The sequence below is a fragment of the Rhinoraja longicauda genome, chromosome 1 (assembly GCF_053455715.1).
Source record: "Rhinoraja longicauda isolate Sanriku21f chromosome 1, sRhiLon1.1, whole genome shotgun sequence".
Classification (NCBI taxonomy): Eukaryota; Metazoa; Chordata; class Chondrichthyes; order Rajiformes; family Arhynchobatidae; genus Rhinoraja; species Rhinoraja longicauda.
In genome coordinates this window covers 26,471,518-26,490,882 of record NC_135953.1, presented here as the reverse complement: position 1 = coordinate 26,490,882, position 19,365 = coordinate 26,471,518, and the positions used below count along the sequence as shown (strand labels likewise).

General features: G+C 46.1%; 1 protein-coding gene across 2 annotated transcripts in view; it reads right to left on the bottom strand.

Moving 5' to 3' along the window:
- The window catches only part of rab27b (RAB27B, member RAS oncogene family), a 122,122-nt gene that overhangs the window by 27,856 nt on the left and 74,901 nt on the right, over window positions 1-19,365 (bottom strand). For both annotated transcript variants that reach the window (XM_078421706.1, XM_078421788.1), the window contains exon 2: window positions 2,153-2,324. In XM_078421706.1, the coding sequence (XP_078277832.1) occupies window positions 2,153-2,305 (153 nt within the window). In that variant the 5' untranslated portion in view covers window positions 2,306-2,324. The remainder of the gene's footprint in view (window positions 1-2,152; window positions 2,325-19,365) is intronic.

The following is a 19,365-nucleotide window of genomic DNA, read 5'->3' as shown; positions in this document are numbered from 1 at the left end:
GCAGGAAAAATGTTCGCGATGTTGGGGGAGTCCAGAACCAGGGGTCACAGTACAAGAATAAGGGGTAAGCCATTTAGGACTGAGATGAGGTAAACTTTTTCATCCAGAGAGTTGTGAAACTATGGAATTCTCTGCCACAGAAGGCATTGGAGGCCAATTTATTGGATGTTTTCAAGAGAGAGTTCGAGATAGCTCTTAGCGCTAACAGAATCAAGGGATATGGGAAGAACGCAGGAATGAGGTACTGATTTTGGATGATCAGCCATGACCATATTGAATGGTGGTGCTGGCTCGAAGGGCCGAATGGCCTACTGCACTTATTTTCTATATTTCTGTGTTTCTATGACTTTGGAGTGTGGGAGGAAACCGGAGTTCTTGAAGAAAACCCACGCAGGTCATGGGGAGAACGCACAAATTCCATGCAGACAGCACCTGTAGTCTGGATCGAATCCAGGTCTCTGGCGCTATAAGGCAGCAACTCTACCGTTGCACCACCATGCTGCCGATGATTATATGATGATTGCATTGTTCCTCAGCAATAAAGCAGCCCATACCTGCATGCAGTGAGATCAGAGCCCAAACTCAGGCCTGAGCTGATTAAGGGTGAGAAATGTTCATGTCACGAAAGTGCCTGGTAATGACTGTCTGTTATCCAACAAGATAACAGTCTAACTACCTACCCTTGGTACTTAATAGCATTAACATCCTGAGGCTCATTACTGACCAGAGACTCAACTAAACCAGCTACATAAATACTGTGGCTACAAGAGAAGTTCACAAGCTGGAAATCCTACATCAAATAACATGGACGCGAGAAATTGCAGTGAATTGTGGACGCAGCCCAGACCATCACATAAACCAACCTCATTTCCATTTACTCTATTTATACCTCAAGCTGCCTGCAGCATAATCAAGGATGAGTTACACCATGGCCACTCCCACTTCTCCCCTTTCCCATCGGGCAAAAGGTATAGAAGTGTGAAAACGCGCATCTCCAGATTCAGGGACATTTTCTTCCCAGCTGTTACCAGGCAACTGAATCATCCTACCACAACTAGAGAGCAGTCCTGAACTGTTATCTACCTCATTGGTGCCCCTCGGACTATCTTTGATCAGACTTTACTGGCTTCACCTTGCACTAAACGTTATTCCCTTATCATGTATCTATACACTGTAAATGGCTTGATTGTAATCTGGTATTGTCGATCTGCTGACTGGATAGCACGCAACAAAAGCTTTTCACTGCACCTTGGTACACATGACAATAAATTAAACTGAACTGAATAAATAGACACCATCCATAAGGTGCAAGTCAGAATATAATGGAATCACGGTTGAAAGACATGATTGATTCTGCTTCCTCCACTTCTATCAGCAGTGAATCCTAGACCATCTTTCACCTCTCTGATGGGGTCAAGGAAAGAGCATTCACGTTGCGGCCCTGTTTCCACCAATCTTTCCACCGCTACGCACAAGAAGCAGAAGAGGCGCAGGACGCCATTGTCTGCAGATGCCGAGAAGTGTGTTCAGCTCTGGCTAAACAATTTCTAATCTTGTGATGTGGACTCGATAAGAAGACCTCTCTGATAATTAATAATTAACCGAAGCTGTCTATTCAGACAATAACTCTATAAGTAAAGTTAAGATATAACTTTACAGTATATTCAGCTGCATTTTCCTTCCTCAGTCCAGACTTTGTCATAGAGCCACAGAATCATAGTGATACAATGTGGAAACAGGCTCTTCGGCCCAACTTGCCCACACCGGCCGACATGTCCCAGCTATACTAGTCCCACCATCCTGCGTCTGGTCCATATCCCTCCAAACTTGTCCTATCCATGTACCTGTCTAACTTTTTCTTAAATGTTGGGATGGTCGCTGTCTCAACTACCTCCTCTGGCAGCTTGTTCCGTGCACCCACCACCCTTTGTGTGAAAAACATACCCCTCAGATTCCTATTAAACCTTTTCCCCTTCAACTTAAACCTATGTCCTCTGGTCCTCGATTCACCTACTCGGGAAAAGATACTCTGTGCATCTACGCAATCTATTCCTCTCATGATTTTATAAGATCACCCCTCATCCTCCTGCGCCCCATTAATAATGACATTGCAATAGAGCTGGAGTGATAAGAAAAAAAAGCAACTACTCACCAGTCTCTTTTCCCGGAAGTCAATTCCCACTGTGGTGCAAAACTTGGGGTTGAATTTATTTTCTGTGTATCGATAGAGAAAGGTGGTCTTCCCAACCTCAGCGTCCCCAAGAGCCAGAAGCTTGATCAGATAATCATATTCCCCATCAGTCATGGTGCTGGTCACGTTAACCCTGTAAAAACCAAGTCAGAAAGTACAGGACTTGAGAAACAGAATATTTCAATGCAAGACATTTCCTTCATTTTTCAGCCTCTATCCAAAGATTCATCAATAATTAATTACAAACAACTTCAATTTGTCACGAAGATATGAGATTATCGAATATTCCTGACCTCGGCAGATAATTTTTTTACGATGATACAATACAATACGATAGAACTTTATTTATCCCAGGAGTGAAATTGGTCTGCCAACAGTCATGAAACGCAACGCGATACATGAAACACGAAATTAAAATGACGAGTGGATAGTCCACTCTAAAATTTTACAGCTCTTTGTTAAGATCAATACTACCTCTTAATTATTTTCTTGGCAGTATTACATCCGATATTACCTTTGTTCTCAAGTTTTTCATTACCAATTTTATGTTCCCTTTCGTAACAGCAGTTGCATGAGTAAAGCTGTACACTCTTATTCTAATCTTTCATCAGTCAACGGTGCTGCCTTGTAGGGCCTTAGCTTCCAGGCATCCCTGCAAAATGTAGCAACAAGGAACTGCAGATAGACACAATAAAACCTGGAGTAACCCAACGGGTCAGGCAGCATCTTGGCAGAAAAGGAATAGGTGATAGGTGACAGGTTTGAGACCCTTGTTCAGACCTTCTTGACCCAAGACGTCACCTATTCTTTTTCTCCAGAGATGCTGCCTGACCTGCTGAGTTATTCCAGCTTTTTGTGTCTATCTTCAGTTTACAGCAGCATCAGCAGTTTCTTCCTACACAAGGAACTGCTGATGCTGGTTTATACCAAAGATGGACACAAGAGCTAGAGTAACTCAATGGGTCAGGCAGCATCTCTCAAGAAAAGGGATGGGTCCTTTTCCTTCAGAGATGCTGCCTGACCCACTGAGTTACTCCAGCACCTTGTGTCTATCTTTGTGCCTATCCCTGCAAAATGCCAGGCCTTCCAAATTGCCCAAATATTTTGACATCACTTCATCATAAAAAGTACATTTGTTCAACTAAATATAAGGTTGAACACGAGGACTGCTTGTGATAAGCCCACTTTTCCTCAGTTTCCTTCTGCAGTCTGGCCACTTGACCTGTGGAACACATTTCACTACTTGATACAGAAATTTAGTTCTGGTCGGTAACTTTGAACATGCTGTACACTAATGTTTCAATCCATTTCTTTAACAGAACAGAATGTAGAAAGTAGGGACGCAGAGCTGTAAGTGTAATTGACACTACATGACATATTTTCATACTAGAGATGGATTTCTAATCCGTGAGACCTGAGCACTCTAAGGACTGAGGCCTGAACAGACCTCATGTTACTTTGCACTCAGTTGAAAGGAGAAAAGTGTGGTGAAAAATGAGTACCGTAACCAAACAAGTTCTGTTCTGCCCAAATATATGTGTAGGAGCCATTTACGCTTAAGTTAGTTACTGTTATTGTATTATGGCCATGTTTAATATTTCTAGTGTCTATCTGCCTGTACTTTGGAAGGTGGGATTTGAGACATATAGGGGCGTGTCTACATCGTCGCCCAGCCAAACGAGTATCAGCGAGCTCCTAACTCAACAAAATCTTCCACCTTACCCCCAATGGAAATTCCTAAGTATGACGGTGATCCTTTGCAATATGAAATTTTCATAATAGCGTTTGAAGAATGAGTGAAAATGAAAACTACTAGTGACAGAAATCGCTTACGATTTCTGGAGCAACACACAAGCAGATATTCGAAGCAGCTTGTTAAAAGTTGTCGACATTTGCTGTGGATGAGGGCTATCGAACGGCAAGAGAGTTGCTTAAAAGAGCATTTTGGTAAGGAACAGAAGATTGCTAATGCATACATGAAGAAGGCCTTTGCTTCGTCAGTTATCAAGGCGGAAGATGTGAAGATGTTGCATGAGTTTGCGATATTTCTTAGGGGTTGTTATAACTCAATGAGAAATATCAACCACATGGAAGAAATGCGTACTGTACGACTTCAGATTAAGAACAACATCTTGGTAAGACCGATAACCAAGATATGTCTGCTTTGAGAAGGTGAAGGAGAAGATTGAAGAATCGCTAAAGAGGTCTGAATGTTAACATATAATACATACTACTTTTGTTTTCGATATATGTTAAGCTTTTATAGCTCCTTTTAATATCTATTGGTAATTGCTTCGTTATATACATAGAACAATTAGGGGCCGGTGTGTAGGAGCCATTTACACATAAATTAGTTATTATGGCCTTGTTTAATATTTCTAATTTCTATCTGTCTGTACTTTGGAAGGTGGGATTTGATACGCATAGGGGCGTGTTTACATCTGAGGAGGCTAGCGCAGCCACAGAGATTGGTGGTCAGTTTAGTCTTGGAGGATGGAGAGAAAACAGTTTTTTCCCACACGGTAACAACTGCACGGTCACGACTGCACGTTCACGACTGTGTTGTTTGAAGAGGAAACAGTTGATAAGAACGCTAAGTTATGAGTTATTCTTTTGATTTGTGCTACTTTAATAAAGACCAATTAATCAAGAAAGAGCGTTTGGAAGATTCGTTTTTGCTATCTTAGAGTGCAGTGTGTGCGTAAGCTATATCTCCACCACATCCCCGAGAAGTAATGGCTATCGAAGTTGGACTTTGAGGAGATATAGAAACTGCCATTTACAATATGGGTTTAAAACCAATGTATTAGACAATAGACAATAGGCGCAGGAGGAGGCCATTCGGCCCTTCGAGCCAGCACCGCCATTCAATGTGATCATGGCAGATCATTCTCAATCAGTACCCCGTTCCTGCCTTCTTCCCATACCCCCCTTATTATTCTTTAGTCCCTGTTTACTCTTTAATCAATGCACATATTAGGAGAAACAAAAAAGGAATGGCCTTCAAGAATCTTTAGGACAGGATATGCAGAGAAAATTTACGTGGATGTTGCCAGGACTTGAAGCCTGAGGTATAGGGAGAGGTTGAGGAGGCTAGGACTTTATTCAATGGAGCACACGCAGATGAGGAGAGTTCTAAAAGAAGTATAAAAGATCATGAAGGGAATAGATAGGGTGAATGCACAAGAGTCTTTTATCCAGAGAAGCGGAACCAAGAATCAGGGATCGCAGGTTTAAACAAGAGGGGAATGATTTATTAGGAACCTGAGGGGCAACGTTTCCACGCGGTAGGTATATGGAACGAGCTGCCAGAGCAGGTAGTTGAGGCAAGTACTATAACAACATTTAGAAGACATATGAACAGGTACATGGATAGGAAAGGTTTAGAGGGATATGGGCCAAAAGCAGGCAGGTGAGACTAGCGTAGATAGACACCTTGGCTGGCATTGGCCTGTTGGGCCGAAGGGCCTGTTTCCATGCTGTAATACTATACCTGATGATATAAGATTAACTGAGTCGATTAATGGAAGAGAATTAATTTAGAAAGTTCCTCTGTCCCTCTCTTCTCCTCCCCCTTCCCAGATCTCCCACTGTCTTCCTGTCTCCACCTATATCCTTCCTTTGTCCCGCCCCTCTGACATCAGTCTGAAGAAGGGTCTCGACCCGAAACGTCTCCCATTCCTTCTCTTTAAGATGCCGCCTGACCTGCTGAGTTACTCCAGCATTTTGTGAATAAATGGAAGAGAATTGATGTCCACTTGCCCAACAGCACGACTCTGTAAAAGTCGGTTTGATAGTTTATTTATTGCCACAAGTACAAAGATACAGTGAAATGCTTGTTCTGCATGCTCTCCAGTCAACTCTCATTGTACATGAGTGCCATAGATCCTCCTCTGGAACACAGGACAGAGAGTTACCATAGTCTGGCCGCATCTTGCAACTCCTGTCTATAAAAAGACTGATCTTGATCAAAGAAGCTGTGCAATTTTTTACCTTCTCATTTTAAGGCCCAGTGTCCTGACTGCACAGGATCGATGAATTAGGGACCAGCCTGGCTGGAATGAACCCGTTGGTTCCTCCCACCGCTGCTCCATACAGCTGCCACAGACTGCATTCGACCTCACCTATTGGCCTCCAACGGCCACCTCCATCAACCCCACCACCCACGGCCACAGTAACAGTGTCATCAGTTGCCTCCAGTAGCCAACCTGGCAGCTTTCATACGCCCGGGCCACATTGCCCCTCTTTCCGAGACGATCAGGGAATCTTAGGACACTTTCGAAGGGAGAGGGAGGTGAGATGAAGGACCTTTCGCAGCCATCAACTCTCCCCTTCACCCCCGCCATTCTGAAGCAAGCCACATATTTGCAATTATCTGATCTACATTTCACCAGCAAAGAGTGTGCATTTTTCTACAAGGCTGAGTGTACTTGAGGTGAAGCGAAGCTCAGAAACCAACTGATTTCATACTTTGGATTTCTCACGGTATCAATGCAGCAATTCTTTATTATATGTGCAATTTGTTTTTATGTTGCTCCTGACTGTTATACAAGAATTTCCCGAACAGTCTGTGTGACCCATGGCACTGTGGCCAAAGCGCTTTGTTTAAAGCCCATAGCGCTGCAGCCACATTCTGACATTCGTGATCGAGTCACATTTCTCCCACTTTTATTGTAATTTATTGTAATTTATTGTAATTTATCTCCAGCCATTTGCTTTCTTCCCCAGTTTTGCTTTCTCAGCCTCTTCTAAAATGTATATTTTTCTAGATGAAAAGCTTTCTTTTAATTTTGCATTGATTTGGTTAATGATAGTAGACTTCTATTCCTGAAGGGTCTCCACCCGAAACATCACCCATCCCTTCTCTCCAGAGATGCTGCCTGTCCCGCTGAGTTACTACAGATTTTTTGTGTCTATCACTGAGGCCGCGATTTGATCACATCTTTGAAAGGAAATATCTTCACTGCAACCACCCTATCAAGTTCTTTCAGAACCTTAAAGTCATCTATTAGCTCATTGTGTAACGTTCTTTCTCCTCGAGGTAGAAAACCCAGTTTGTTCAATTTTTTTTCTGATGTGTCATTCTACTAAATGCTTTTGTTTTCACTTTTTTCAATGCATTGGTATCCTTTGTATAATATGGAGACTGGGAGCTCTCATAGTAATAACATTAATAATGAATCTACTGAAGGCTCATTCTTTAGTGGGTAACATTTACATTAATTAAGCCCTAACTAGAGATAGACATGGCCACACCATGTTGTCTTCATCAAAGAGCCTGTCTTCATGAATATTCTCATGGATATCACCGAGCAAAAATGAGATGAATCAATGTGCAGCTACAAAAGTGAAGCAGTGACTGATGGACCTACTTTTTGAACACTTAATAGCCATCTGCCATCTTACTGATCAATCATGCCAGTCCTAAAAACTCCCTAACCTGTCTGGATCAAATATTATTTACTTTATTATCATATCATCATACAATTATTATCACAATGTTCCTGCAAACCATCTGGAAGATTTTGTTAATGTAAGGGACTATAATAATTTGAGATTGAACAGAGGCAATGGAGTGCATGCAATCAGTGAAGGAGCTAAACCAATCTCAGTCTGTGTCCAATGCCACATACGATTACATCAGGAACTTAGAAGGATGATAGGGGATCTTATAGAAACATATAAAATTCTTAAGGGATTGGACAGGATGGATGCAGGAAAAATGTTCCGCATGTTGGGGGAGACCAGAACCAGGGGTCGAGTGTTTAGGAATAAGGGGTAAGCCATTTCGGACTGAGATGAGAAAAAACTTTTTCAGCCAGAGAGTTGTGAATCTGTGGAATTCTCTGCCACAGAAGACAGTGGAGGCCAATTCACTTGATGTTTTCAAGAGAGAGTTAGATTTAGCTCATAGGGCTAACGGAATCAAAGGATCTGGGGAGAAAGCAGGAACGGCGTACTGAATTTCGATGATCAGCTGAATGGCTTACTCCTGCACCTATTTTCTATGTTTCTATGACTTTAGAGTGTGGGAGGAAACCGGAGTCCTTAACGAAAACGACACAGGTCACGGAGAGAATGCACAAATTCCATGCAGGCAGCACCCGTAGTCAGGATTGAACCCAGATCTCTGGCGCTATAAGATAGCAACTCTACCACTGCACCACCATGCTGCCGATGATTGCATGATGATTGCATAGTTCCTCAGCAATTAAGCAACCCATGGCCTACTCCTGCATCTATTTTCTACGTGTCTATGTTTCTATCAGCTTACTTTAATTAAAACAAATCAAAATTGCCAGAGACAAGATTTACTCATTGCATTAGATAGAGCAGAAGTTATTTATCATGTGCTTTCTCAAGCATATAATTTAGATAAATTGGTATCGCCTTGTGATTATTTGTGCAAAGTTAAAAAAATGTAGCAAAAACAAACACTGAACAATCTCCAACCCTGGAGGCACACAAATATTTACTTATTATTACAGACACATTCAAAAACAGCTATCCAAAATGCAGTAATGCTCAGTATATAAATAAGAAATCCTTCATAAAAAAAAATAATATCTGATCTGTCATAATATATGAAGGTTTATAAACCTAATCCTATCAATCCAAAGTCTTTAGTCCCAGTTCTTACTTTTGGGTTGTGTGATCATTCTACTCCACAGATAGTTTGCTGTTTTCACTGTTTGGCACACATATTTTTGTTTTACTGCTCAAGCACTTGATTTTTAGATAAGCCTTTGGGCTGCCTCTTGCATGATATTCTGCACTCCTCTCTGAACTAGGGTGGACGTCTTGGCTTGGACACACTGCCAAAACCTGGACCGGGAACCCCATCCCCACCCTACCAGTTCCACTGTTTGCATCCCTATATCCCTTCATTATCACCCCTTTGTAGTGGCCTGGCGGAGGCCAGAGAAAAGGCAAGACGCCAGGCAGTTTTTAGTAAGATTCTTTTATTAAGCTGTGAGCTCCTGCCCACAGCGTAGTTCACCTAGGGATGAGACACGCCTCCCCTTGGTCTCACTTTTAACCCCTTACGCCTGTCCATCACGTAACGAGGGGCTGACCCAAGGAGTGGCCTGATCCGCCACACCTTTCCCATTACATGCCCCACCCTTCCTTGGTCATCTGTTGCCGGCCCTGTTTTGTTCTGGCTTTTTCCTACCTCCAGATCCCTCTCCCCACTACTTTCAGTCTGAAGAAGGGTTCCGACTTGAAACGTCACTTATTCCTTTTCTCCAAAGTTGCTGACTGACCCGCTGAGTTACTCCAGCACTTTGTGTCTACCTTCACTAGGACCAGGACTATGTTGGGCCATGAGATCTGGTGGAATGTTGAAGGCTGCAGCACTCCATGATGTTCATCATCCAACAGTCAGATATGTTCTGAGTCTGTCCCATTTATGAATGTGTTTGCACCATCCAAGTTGATGGAGGGTTTTCTCAGCCCCAACATGGAACAATTCCAGACCTCCCAAAATTTGATTTTGATGTCCAAAATTCAGAATATGGCACGTAATGCAACTTTTCAGCAAAAAAAAGTATGCACGCCAAATGCGCGTACGCGTTGCGCTACATTCATGTGTGAAAAACGACTATTATTTCCAACAGTCTGTAGTTCTTGGAGTACATGTACAATGTCAGGCCTATCATGAGTATATTCTGCTAATTATAGAAAAGTTATTGAACAGAAATACTTTCTACAACACAAAGAAAAAATTGTTTCGTTTTGTTTTCTCTATTTTGCTTTTTCCTCACACAAAATGTATGACTAAGCTATGAAGAAAGAGTTTCATTTAAAACTGCACATACCTAATTTCAATGAAGACATACTTGCTCCAGTGGTCTTCAACAGCAAATCACAATAGTCCATGTCCACCCCACCCCTCCCCATTACCCTCACCACCCCCAACCCCCTACTACCCTCCCCCCAACCCCCCTACCCCTCCGCCTCACTCCCCCACCTCTACCCCCCACACTACCCCCACTCCCGACTCCGCCCTTTCCCCCCGACTCCTGTCCTCCCCCTACTCACGACTCCCGCCCTCCCCCCCACTCCCGCCTACCCCCTACTCCCCTCCCCCTATCCCCCCCACTCCCACCCTCCCCTCCCCACCTTTTCCCCCCACCTCCACTCCCCCTCCCCCCCACCCCCTCCCCCTCCCATCCCCACCCCCTCCCTTCCTCCACCCCTCCGACCCCCACTCCCCCCTCCCTAGCACCCCATCCCCTCTCAACATTAACGAACCTCGCGCTACGCAGCGAGGCGAGCCCAGCAGCAAGGCGAGGCCTGGCCAGCGGCGAGGCGAGTCGGGGCCAGCGGTGAGGCGAGCGACAAGATGAGGCGAGCCCAGTGGCGAGTCGGGGCCAGTGGCGAGGCGGGGCCAGCGGCGAGGTGAGGCCGGGCCAGCGGCGAGGCGAGCGGCAAGATGAGGCGAGCCCAGTGGCGAGGCGGGGCCAGCGGCGAGGCAAAGCGGGGCCAGCGGCGAGGTGAGGCCGGGCCAGTGCCAGCGGCGAGGTGAGGCGGGGCCAGCGGCGAGGTGAGGCCGGGACTGCGCCAGCGGCGAGGTGAGGTGGGGCCAGCGGCGAGGTGAGGCCGGGCCAGCGCCAGCGGCGAGGTGAGGTGGGGCCAGCGGCGAGGCACGGCTGGGCCAGCGGCTAGGCGAGGTGGGGCCAGCGGCGAGGTGAGGCGGGGCCAGCGGCGAGGCACGGCTGGGCCAGCGGCGAGGTGAGGCGGGGCCAGCGGCGAGGTGAGGCGGGGCCAGCGGCGAGGCGAGGCGAGGCGGGGCCAGCGGCGAGGCGAGGCGAGGCCAGCGGTGAGGTGAGGCGGGGCCAGCGGTGAGGTGAGGCGAGGCCAGTGGCGAGTCGGGGCCAGTGGCGAGGGGAGGCCAGCTGCAAGGTGAGGCGAAGCCAGCAGCGAGGCAAGGCCGGGCCAGCGGCGAGGCGAGTCGGGGCCAGCGGCGAGGCGAGGCGAGGCCAGCGGCGAGGTGAGGTGGGGCCAGCGGCGAGGCGAGGCGGGGCCAGCGGCGTGAGGCCAGCGGCGGGGCGGGGCAAGCGGCGGGGCGTGTGTTTTGCGGAAAAATGTGAGGTGAAATCGGAATGGCGGAAATGAAATAAGAAAGCGGAAACTTTCCGCCAAATTTGGAAGGGTTGGAAGGTCTGCAATTCATTTCCCCAGGACTTAGCAGTAAAATTTTCTTGCTGTGGCCAGTTGCAAATGCAATGTTGGATTGCCACGGAGAAAGTCAGATAATTTTTTCCTTTGTGTGGGTTCTCACCACTTGCTACAGATGGAACCTGTCAGCAATGTCCTTCAGGCCTTGACCAATTTGGTGAGGGGAAGTACAACTGACTGTTTTGAGACTAATTCAAATAGCACTCCTGGGGACATATCCTGATTGCTAAGCAAGGTATCAAAGTTGTATCAAAAATAGTTTAAATCAAGTCAATTTTTCTTTGTATTTTTTTGTATGTCCTGAGGTGGAGTGTTTCGCTCCACAATGGTTGTAAAAGGTACAGAAAAATACAGGACCACCATTTCTTGTTCACCCTCTAATAATTTCCAAAACGTTACAAAGCTTGTCTTTGGTCAAGCACCAGTTTACGAAGGAATCCCCACATTTTACTTTAATGTCGTGACCACAATTTTTTGTAAGTTTTTGACCTAATACATGCCACAGAACACCAGAAGTGTCACCAGAAAACCACTGATTAACCAGACTGAAAATAAATATTTGCAGGTTTGCATCATGCAAATTTTCACCCCACAACAAAACTAGTTCTACAGGATCTAAGAAACGACATTGCTAACCAGATCAAAGAAACTTACTTCAATCGAATCAAAGACAGAATTTGATCGGCACTGGGCCTCTACTCACTGGAGTTTAGGAGGATGAGAGGGGACCTCATTGAAACTTACCGAAAGAGAAAGGCCTGGATAGAATGGATGTGGAGAGGATGTTTCCATTAGTGGAGAGTCTAGGACTAGAGGTCATAGCTTCAGAATTAAAGGATGTTCCTTTAGGAAAGAGATGAGGAGGAATTTCTTTAGTCAGAGGGTGGTAAATCTGTGGAATTCATTGCCACAGAAGGCTGTTGAGGCCAAGTCACTGGATATTTTTAAGGCAGCGATAGATTCTTGGTTAGTACAGGTGTCAGGGGTTATGGGGAGAAGGCAGGAGAAGGGGGTTAGGAGGGTGAGATAGATCAGCCATGATTGAATGGCGTGGTAGACGATGGGCTGAATGGCCTAATTCTGCTCCTATCACTTAGTGATCTTATGATCTATGTAATGAAACCAGGAGCTTGAACTCTGTTGCACCCATGTTGATCACTGTCAATGGTGTACAGAGAAACTCTAAAATGTGACATACCTAATTAAATCTCAGTTGAGTTAGTTTAATGGCAAAATGTTACAGGCCTTTATAATTTATTCAATATGTTATTTCAATAAAATAATGGGAAAATGTAACATTCATTGTTCCTTATTGTTAGTTATGCTGTTTTGGCCAGTCAGTTGAACAAATGCATTAGGCAGCACAGCAGCAGAGCAGTGGTGTTGCTGCCTTACAGCTCCAGATACCCGGGTTCGATTCTGACCAAGGCTGCTGTCTGTATGTTCTCCCCATGACCGTGTGGGTTTTCCCCGGTTTCCCCCCCCACACTCCAAAGATGTACAGGTTTGCAGAATAATTGGCTTTGGTAAAATTGCAAATTATCCCTAGTGTATAGCATAGTGCTAGTGTACGGGGTGATCGGCATGGACTCGGTGGGCTGAAGGGCCTGTTGCCGCGCTGTATCTCTAAACTGTGATTGTCTTTAGATTTCCATGCAGATAAATTGAGACATCAGCCCCATTAAATTACACTTGCACTTGTGAGTCCCTCCAGCAGTTTGTTTTTTTTCCTTCCTAGGACCTTGCCTTACTTGAAATTCAATGTTCACACTGTTAGGTTGTGTACCAAGCTGAGTGTGAAATGCTATTGAATTTGGCCTCACTCTGGCAGTGGAGGAGGTCAAATATAAACTGGTTGGTATCGCAATTGGAAGGGGAAATGCAGTCATTTGCAGCCGGGAGCTTCAGCAGTTTGGTCTCACCAATGTAGAGGAGGCCATATCGAGAGTAACAAATACAGTAGATGAGGTAGGTGGAGGTGTATGTAAACCTCTCTCTCACCTAGAAGGACCGCTAGGGTTGCTGAATAGAGATGAAGGACAGGTGTTACACCTCCTGTGGTTGCAGGGTTTAAGTGCGTGTGGGGGGTGTGGTGGGGGGGAGCTCAGCAAACCAGGAAGTTATGGAGAGTGTGGTCTCTACAGAAAGCAGAAAGAGGTGGGGGGAGGAAATGTGGTGGAATCGTGTTAAAGATCAAGGGGAACTTTACAGAACAGAACTTTGGGAGGAGAGCCCTTGGTGACGAAGATGAGGCTGAAAATCCAGCCTCCATATGGCTACTGTTCAATTCAAAATGGCATTCGGAATACTCGGGGAGCCTGGTGCAAGTGTCAAGTCAAGTCAAGTAACATGATGTGCAGTGAAATGAAAGTAGCAATGCCTGCGGATTGTGCAAAAAAACCAAACAATTACAACATATAAATTGAAAATAATACAGAAAATAAAATTTAGTCCCTGGAGTTATACTAGTTAACAGTCCTGATGGCCTGTGGGAAGAAACTCCGTCTCATCCTCTCTGTTTTCACAGCATGACAGCGGAGGCGTTTGCCTGACCGTAGCAGCTGAAACAGTCCGTTCCTGGGGTGGCAGGGGTCCCTCATAATCTTGCTTGCACTTGATCTGCACCTCCTGATGTATAGGTCCTGCAGGGGGGCGAGTGTAGTTCCCATGGTGCGTTCTGCCGAACGCACTACTCTCTGCAGGGCTTCCTGTCCTGGGCAGAGCTGTTCCCAAACCAGACTGTGATGTTGCCGGACAGGATGCTCTCTCCAGCCCCAGAGTAGAAGCATTGAAGGATCCTCAGAGACACTCTGAATTTCCTCAGCTGTCTGAGATGGTAAAGGCGCTGCCTTGCCTTACCCACCAGTGCGGCAATGTGTGTTGTCCATGTCAGATCCTCTTTGATGTGGACTCTCAGGTATTTAATGAAGTGCTCTGCCATTCACCAAGATGCTGCCTGAGATGGATCACCACAGTTAAAGGGAGAGATCAGATAGGTTGGGCTTGTTTACCTTTGCCCCCAGAGGGCTGAGTAAGAGATCAAGAAATCATGATGCATCTCCATTAGAGGCCACATTTGGAGTATTGCAATTGTCTCCCTTATCTATGCCTCTCATATTTTTATATATACATTACTATTTAAACTCAAAGTACATGCTATAATACCAGGATAAGCACTCAACCAAGAAAACCATACCCAATGTCAAACTGTCTATACACACTTACGGTAAAAGACAATAACTAATCCCGTATTCAGCAATAATCTAGCTACATGTTAACAAGCACATAAAAACTAAGCATACAGATGCCAGTATATCATTGGGATTTTTCAAGTGGGCACCTCCCTTCACTGGTGTATTGTTGCGTTCGGCACACGACACCTTGGGAAGGCTCAACAGTTAGTTCTTCTATCTGGTCTTCAAATGCAGCCAAACCAAATTCTTATGGAGCTGCATCATGACTTCCTGGAGTGCCGGAGTAACTTAGCGAGTCAAGCAGCATCTTTGGAGAAAAAGAATGGGTGACGTTTCGGGTCTGGAACCCTTCTTAAGACTGAAAGACTGATCAATTACTCAATGAAGGCAAGTCTACCATATGCCTTCTTCACCACTCTATCTACTTGTGTTGACACTTTCAGGAAGCTAAGAACCTCATGACTCACACTACAGTACCTTTTTAATTTTTAATTGTATTTAAAATTTAAAATTTAACTCCTACCACTATCACTATTAGGAGCCAGAGTCCTAACGCACAGGGAAGGGCCCTTCCACCTAACACATTTTTGTCCGTCTACATACCAATCCCATTTGTCTGCATTCGAGCCATATATTCACACAACACACAAGTCAGACAACACAGAAACAGATCCTTCGGCCCAACTCATCCATGCCGACCAAGATGCCTCATCTAAGCTAGTCCCATTTTCCCGCATTTGGCCCATATCCCTCTAAACCGAAATTAAGACTTGATTCAAAGCCAGTAGCTATGAACGCAGAGCTTATAGACGAGAATATTTGGCTTGTTCCGCATTAAGATATGGCCACCTGGGTCGGTATGAAGGGGTTGGGCTGAAGGACCTGTTTCTGTGTTGTACGACTGTGACTACATGATTCTAATGTTCCATGCAAAGGTTCTAATGCTGACAAATGGGACTGGTATGTAAATGGTCAAAAAGGTGGTAGGCGGAAGGTTGATTCTTGTAAGTGAATTCATTCCTATTGTTTCGTTTGGAATTTCAAGAAGGTGTTATTATCAGTTGTATAACCACACATGCTTTTAATGTTCAACAATCATTCAACTGCTTTCAAACCACTCCCAGTTCCAGCAACCACCTGCTTGTTACTATTTCATTTAGCCGTTCCTCTGCAAGCACCACTGGGTTTAAACATCCACGGCATCATATTCCAGTCAGGCTTGTTTTATTGCCTAATTACACTAATCTTAACAGCCTGGAATTTGAATTCGGAGTGGCAGGGAAGGTGTTTACTGAGTGAGTCAGTAAGAGACCGAGGCCTGGCCAGTATGACTGCACAAAATCCGTATGTAGGAAGGATCTGCAGATGCTGGTTTATACCAAAGTGCTGGAGTAACGCAGTGGGTCATGCAGTATCTCTGGAGAAAAAGGCGAGGTGGCGTTTCAGGTCAGGTCCCGTCTTCCTGCTTGGACCAGTATGAAGAAGGGTCCTGTCCCAAAACATCACCTATCCTTTCTCTCCAGTGATGCAGCCCGACTCGCTGAGTTACTCCAGCACTTTGTGAGCATCACTGTATTTCCGTGGAGGGAACCTGTGTGGCGGCTCAGATTTCAATGGATCGCCCTTGGAAATGAATTGGTCACAGTGATCTCATCACCGCATGGATCAATACGGACTGAGCCCGAGGCAGAGTGTCGTGGCTGCCGCCAGCGAGGGCTGGGCCATCTAAAAGTCTTGCAGCCTCGGCAAAGCAGCCAACGCAATCAAAAACCTGTCCCAATCGGGTCATTCCTTCTTCTCCCTGCTCCCGTCTGGCACAAGGTACAGAATCTGGAGAGCGCACACCAGCAGACTCGGGAACAGCTTCTTCCCCTCCTTTATCAGGCTTCTGAATGGTCCTTCCATGAGCTAGGGTACGGTCCGATTCACCTCCACCCCATTGAGGAGATTGGACTTTGTCTAACAAACTGATGCACTGCAATGCGGAGACCTATATTGTGCACTCTGTGCCTTTCCGTTTACTCCATCTATTGTTCTTGAGTTTGAACTGATTTTATCTACGTATGGTCATAGAGTCATACAATAAAGAAACAGGCCCTTCAGCCCAGCATGCCATGCCACCTAAGGTGCCCCATCAACACCAGTCCTACATCCTCGTGCTTGGCCCATATCCGATAAACTTTCCTATCCATGTACCTAGTCAAATGCCTTTTTAATGTTGCAAGATGATACGATACGATAAAACTTTATTCATCCCCGACAGTCAGATTTAGAGATACAGCGCAGAAACAGGCCCTTCGGCCCACCGGGTCCACGCCGCCCAGCGATCCCCGCACATTAACACTATCCTACACCCACTAGGGACAATTTTTACATTTGCCCAGCCAATTAACCTACATACCTGTACGTCTTTGGAGTGTGGGAGGAAACCGAAGATCTCGGAGAAAACCCACGCAGGTCACGGGGAGAACGTACAAACTCCATACAGACGGCGCCCGTAGTCAGGATCGAACCTGAGTCTCCGGCGCTGCATTCGCTGTAAGGCAGCAACTCTACCGCTGCGCTACCACAACACACAAGGTACCCAAAAACTTGAATTAAAGGTGAAAACAAAAAGAAAAAGACAAGCGACTGTTGTCTGGCTGCCGTGTGCACAGCACCGTCCCTGGAACAAATGAACAAACAAACACAGACTTATCCCCTGGGCAGAGAATCCTAAACTAGAGTGCCCCCTCCCCTCCCCCATACCAGATCCACCTTTGTTCTCCCACCGTCCCTCACGGCGGTCCCCCCACGCTGGGTCCCCCCACGCTGGGTCCCCATTGCCTTCCCTCCCCTCCCCCCCTCACGCTCATCGATTGCGAGGCCCTACCGCCACCAAGGCCGAGTCTCCCGCTGCCACCGCCGAGGCTCCTATCGCCGCAACCGCTGAGGCTCCTTCGGTCCATAAAGACCTCACCGCCCGGCTTCTCCGCAGTCCCCTGGAAGGTCTGTGGGGTGAGTTGTCGTTCTGGTTGTCGGCGGCGTGGTTGCTCGGCAGGTGGATCGGGCGCGCGCGGCTCCCCGGGACACTCCCACCGCCATTTCTGCCTCAACCACCTCCTCCGGCAGCTCATTCCATATGCCCACTAACCTCTGTGTGAAAAAATTGCCCCTCAGATTCCTATGAAATCATTCCCCTCTCACCTTAAACCAATGTCTTGATTCCCTTACTCTAGGTAAAAGACTGTGCTTCTACCATATCTATTCCCCTCATGGTCTTATGCACCTCTATAAGATCACCTCTCAGCCTCCTACACTCCTAGGAATAAAGTCCTAGCCTGCCCAACTGCTCCCTATAGCTCAGACCCTCAAGTCGCGGCAACATCCTTGTAAATCGTCTCTGCACTCTTTCCAGCCTAACAACATCTTTCCATTCACAGGGTGACCAAAACCGAATATGGTATATCTACCTGTTTGGAGAGCATGCAAAAAACAAAGCTTTTCATGTACATAAATGATGGGTGCAGAATTAGGCCATTTGGCCCATCAAGGATTAGTACAGGTGTCACATGCTATGGGGAAAAGGGGGGAGAATGGGGCTAGGAGGGAGAGATAGATCAGCCATGATTGAATGGTGGAGTAGACTTGATGGGCCGAGTGACCTAATCCTACTACTATTCCTTATGACCTGATGACCTTAAGTATACTCCGCCATTCAATCATGGCTGATCTATCTATTCCTCTTAACCCCATTCTCCTGCCTTCACTCATAACCTCTGACATCCGTACTAATCAAGAATCTATCTATGTCTGCCTTAAAAATATCCATTGACTTGGCCTCCACAGCCTTCCGTGGCAATTAATGGTACAACAGGTTCGGCTGCAACCAACGGTGGGGTGAATAAACTGACCATAGGACCTGGGCACTCTGCTGCTGCCAGACCCCAGCAATGCCGATACTGACTGTGCCTGACGGGGGGGGGGGGGGGGGGGGGGCGAGGCGGGGAGCTCACTCCTGCTCACACAGGCAACTACTCCGCCTCTACGGTTCACTCCTGAATGAGTTGTGCAGTGAATACTTTGTGGAGATGCAGGAGTTCACACCTGGAGAAACAATGGTGCAAAGATCAAGATGCTGTCCTTTTCTGAAGTACAGGAGAGTTTAGTTTAGTTTAATTTACAATGTGGAAGCAGGCCCTTCGGCACAGAGTCCATGTTGACCAGCGATCACTCGTACACTTGTTCTATCCTAGATACTAGGGACAATTTACAGAAGCCAATTGATCTAAAAACCTGCTTAGGAATATGGGAGGAAACCAGAGCACCTGGAGGAAACCCACCTGGTCACAGAGTGAATGTGTAAACTTCGTACAGACAGCACCTGTGGTCAGGATCGAACCCGGGTCTCTGGCGCTGTAAGACAGCAACTCTACTGTTGCTCCACTGTGTCAATAGTACACAGTGTTTACTGTTAATGAGAGTAAACAGTAAACACTGTGAGAGTGTTTACTGTTTACACAGTATGTGTAATGAGTGTGTTCCGATTCCAGCATAGCACTAAAAAGAGTACTATCGGTAGTAGTGTACTCGAACATCAAGGCCTCAAACCTAGCACAAAACACATGGTCTAACAGGCGACAATGATTCATGCCCTCCTATGTACAATTACAGAAACTTGGAAAAAAGTTGGAATAAGTCACTTGATCCTTTGAGTCTGCTCTGTCATTCAACGTCATCATGACTGGTCATTCACTCAGGCCCCTGAACCCACCATCGCCCCAGATTCCTTCATCGTTTTGGCATTAAGAAATATAT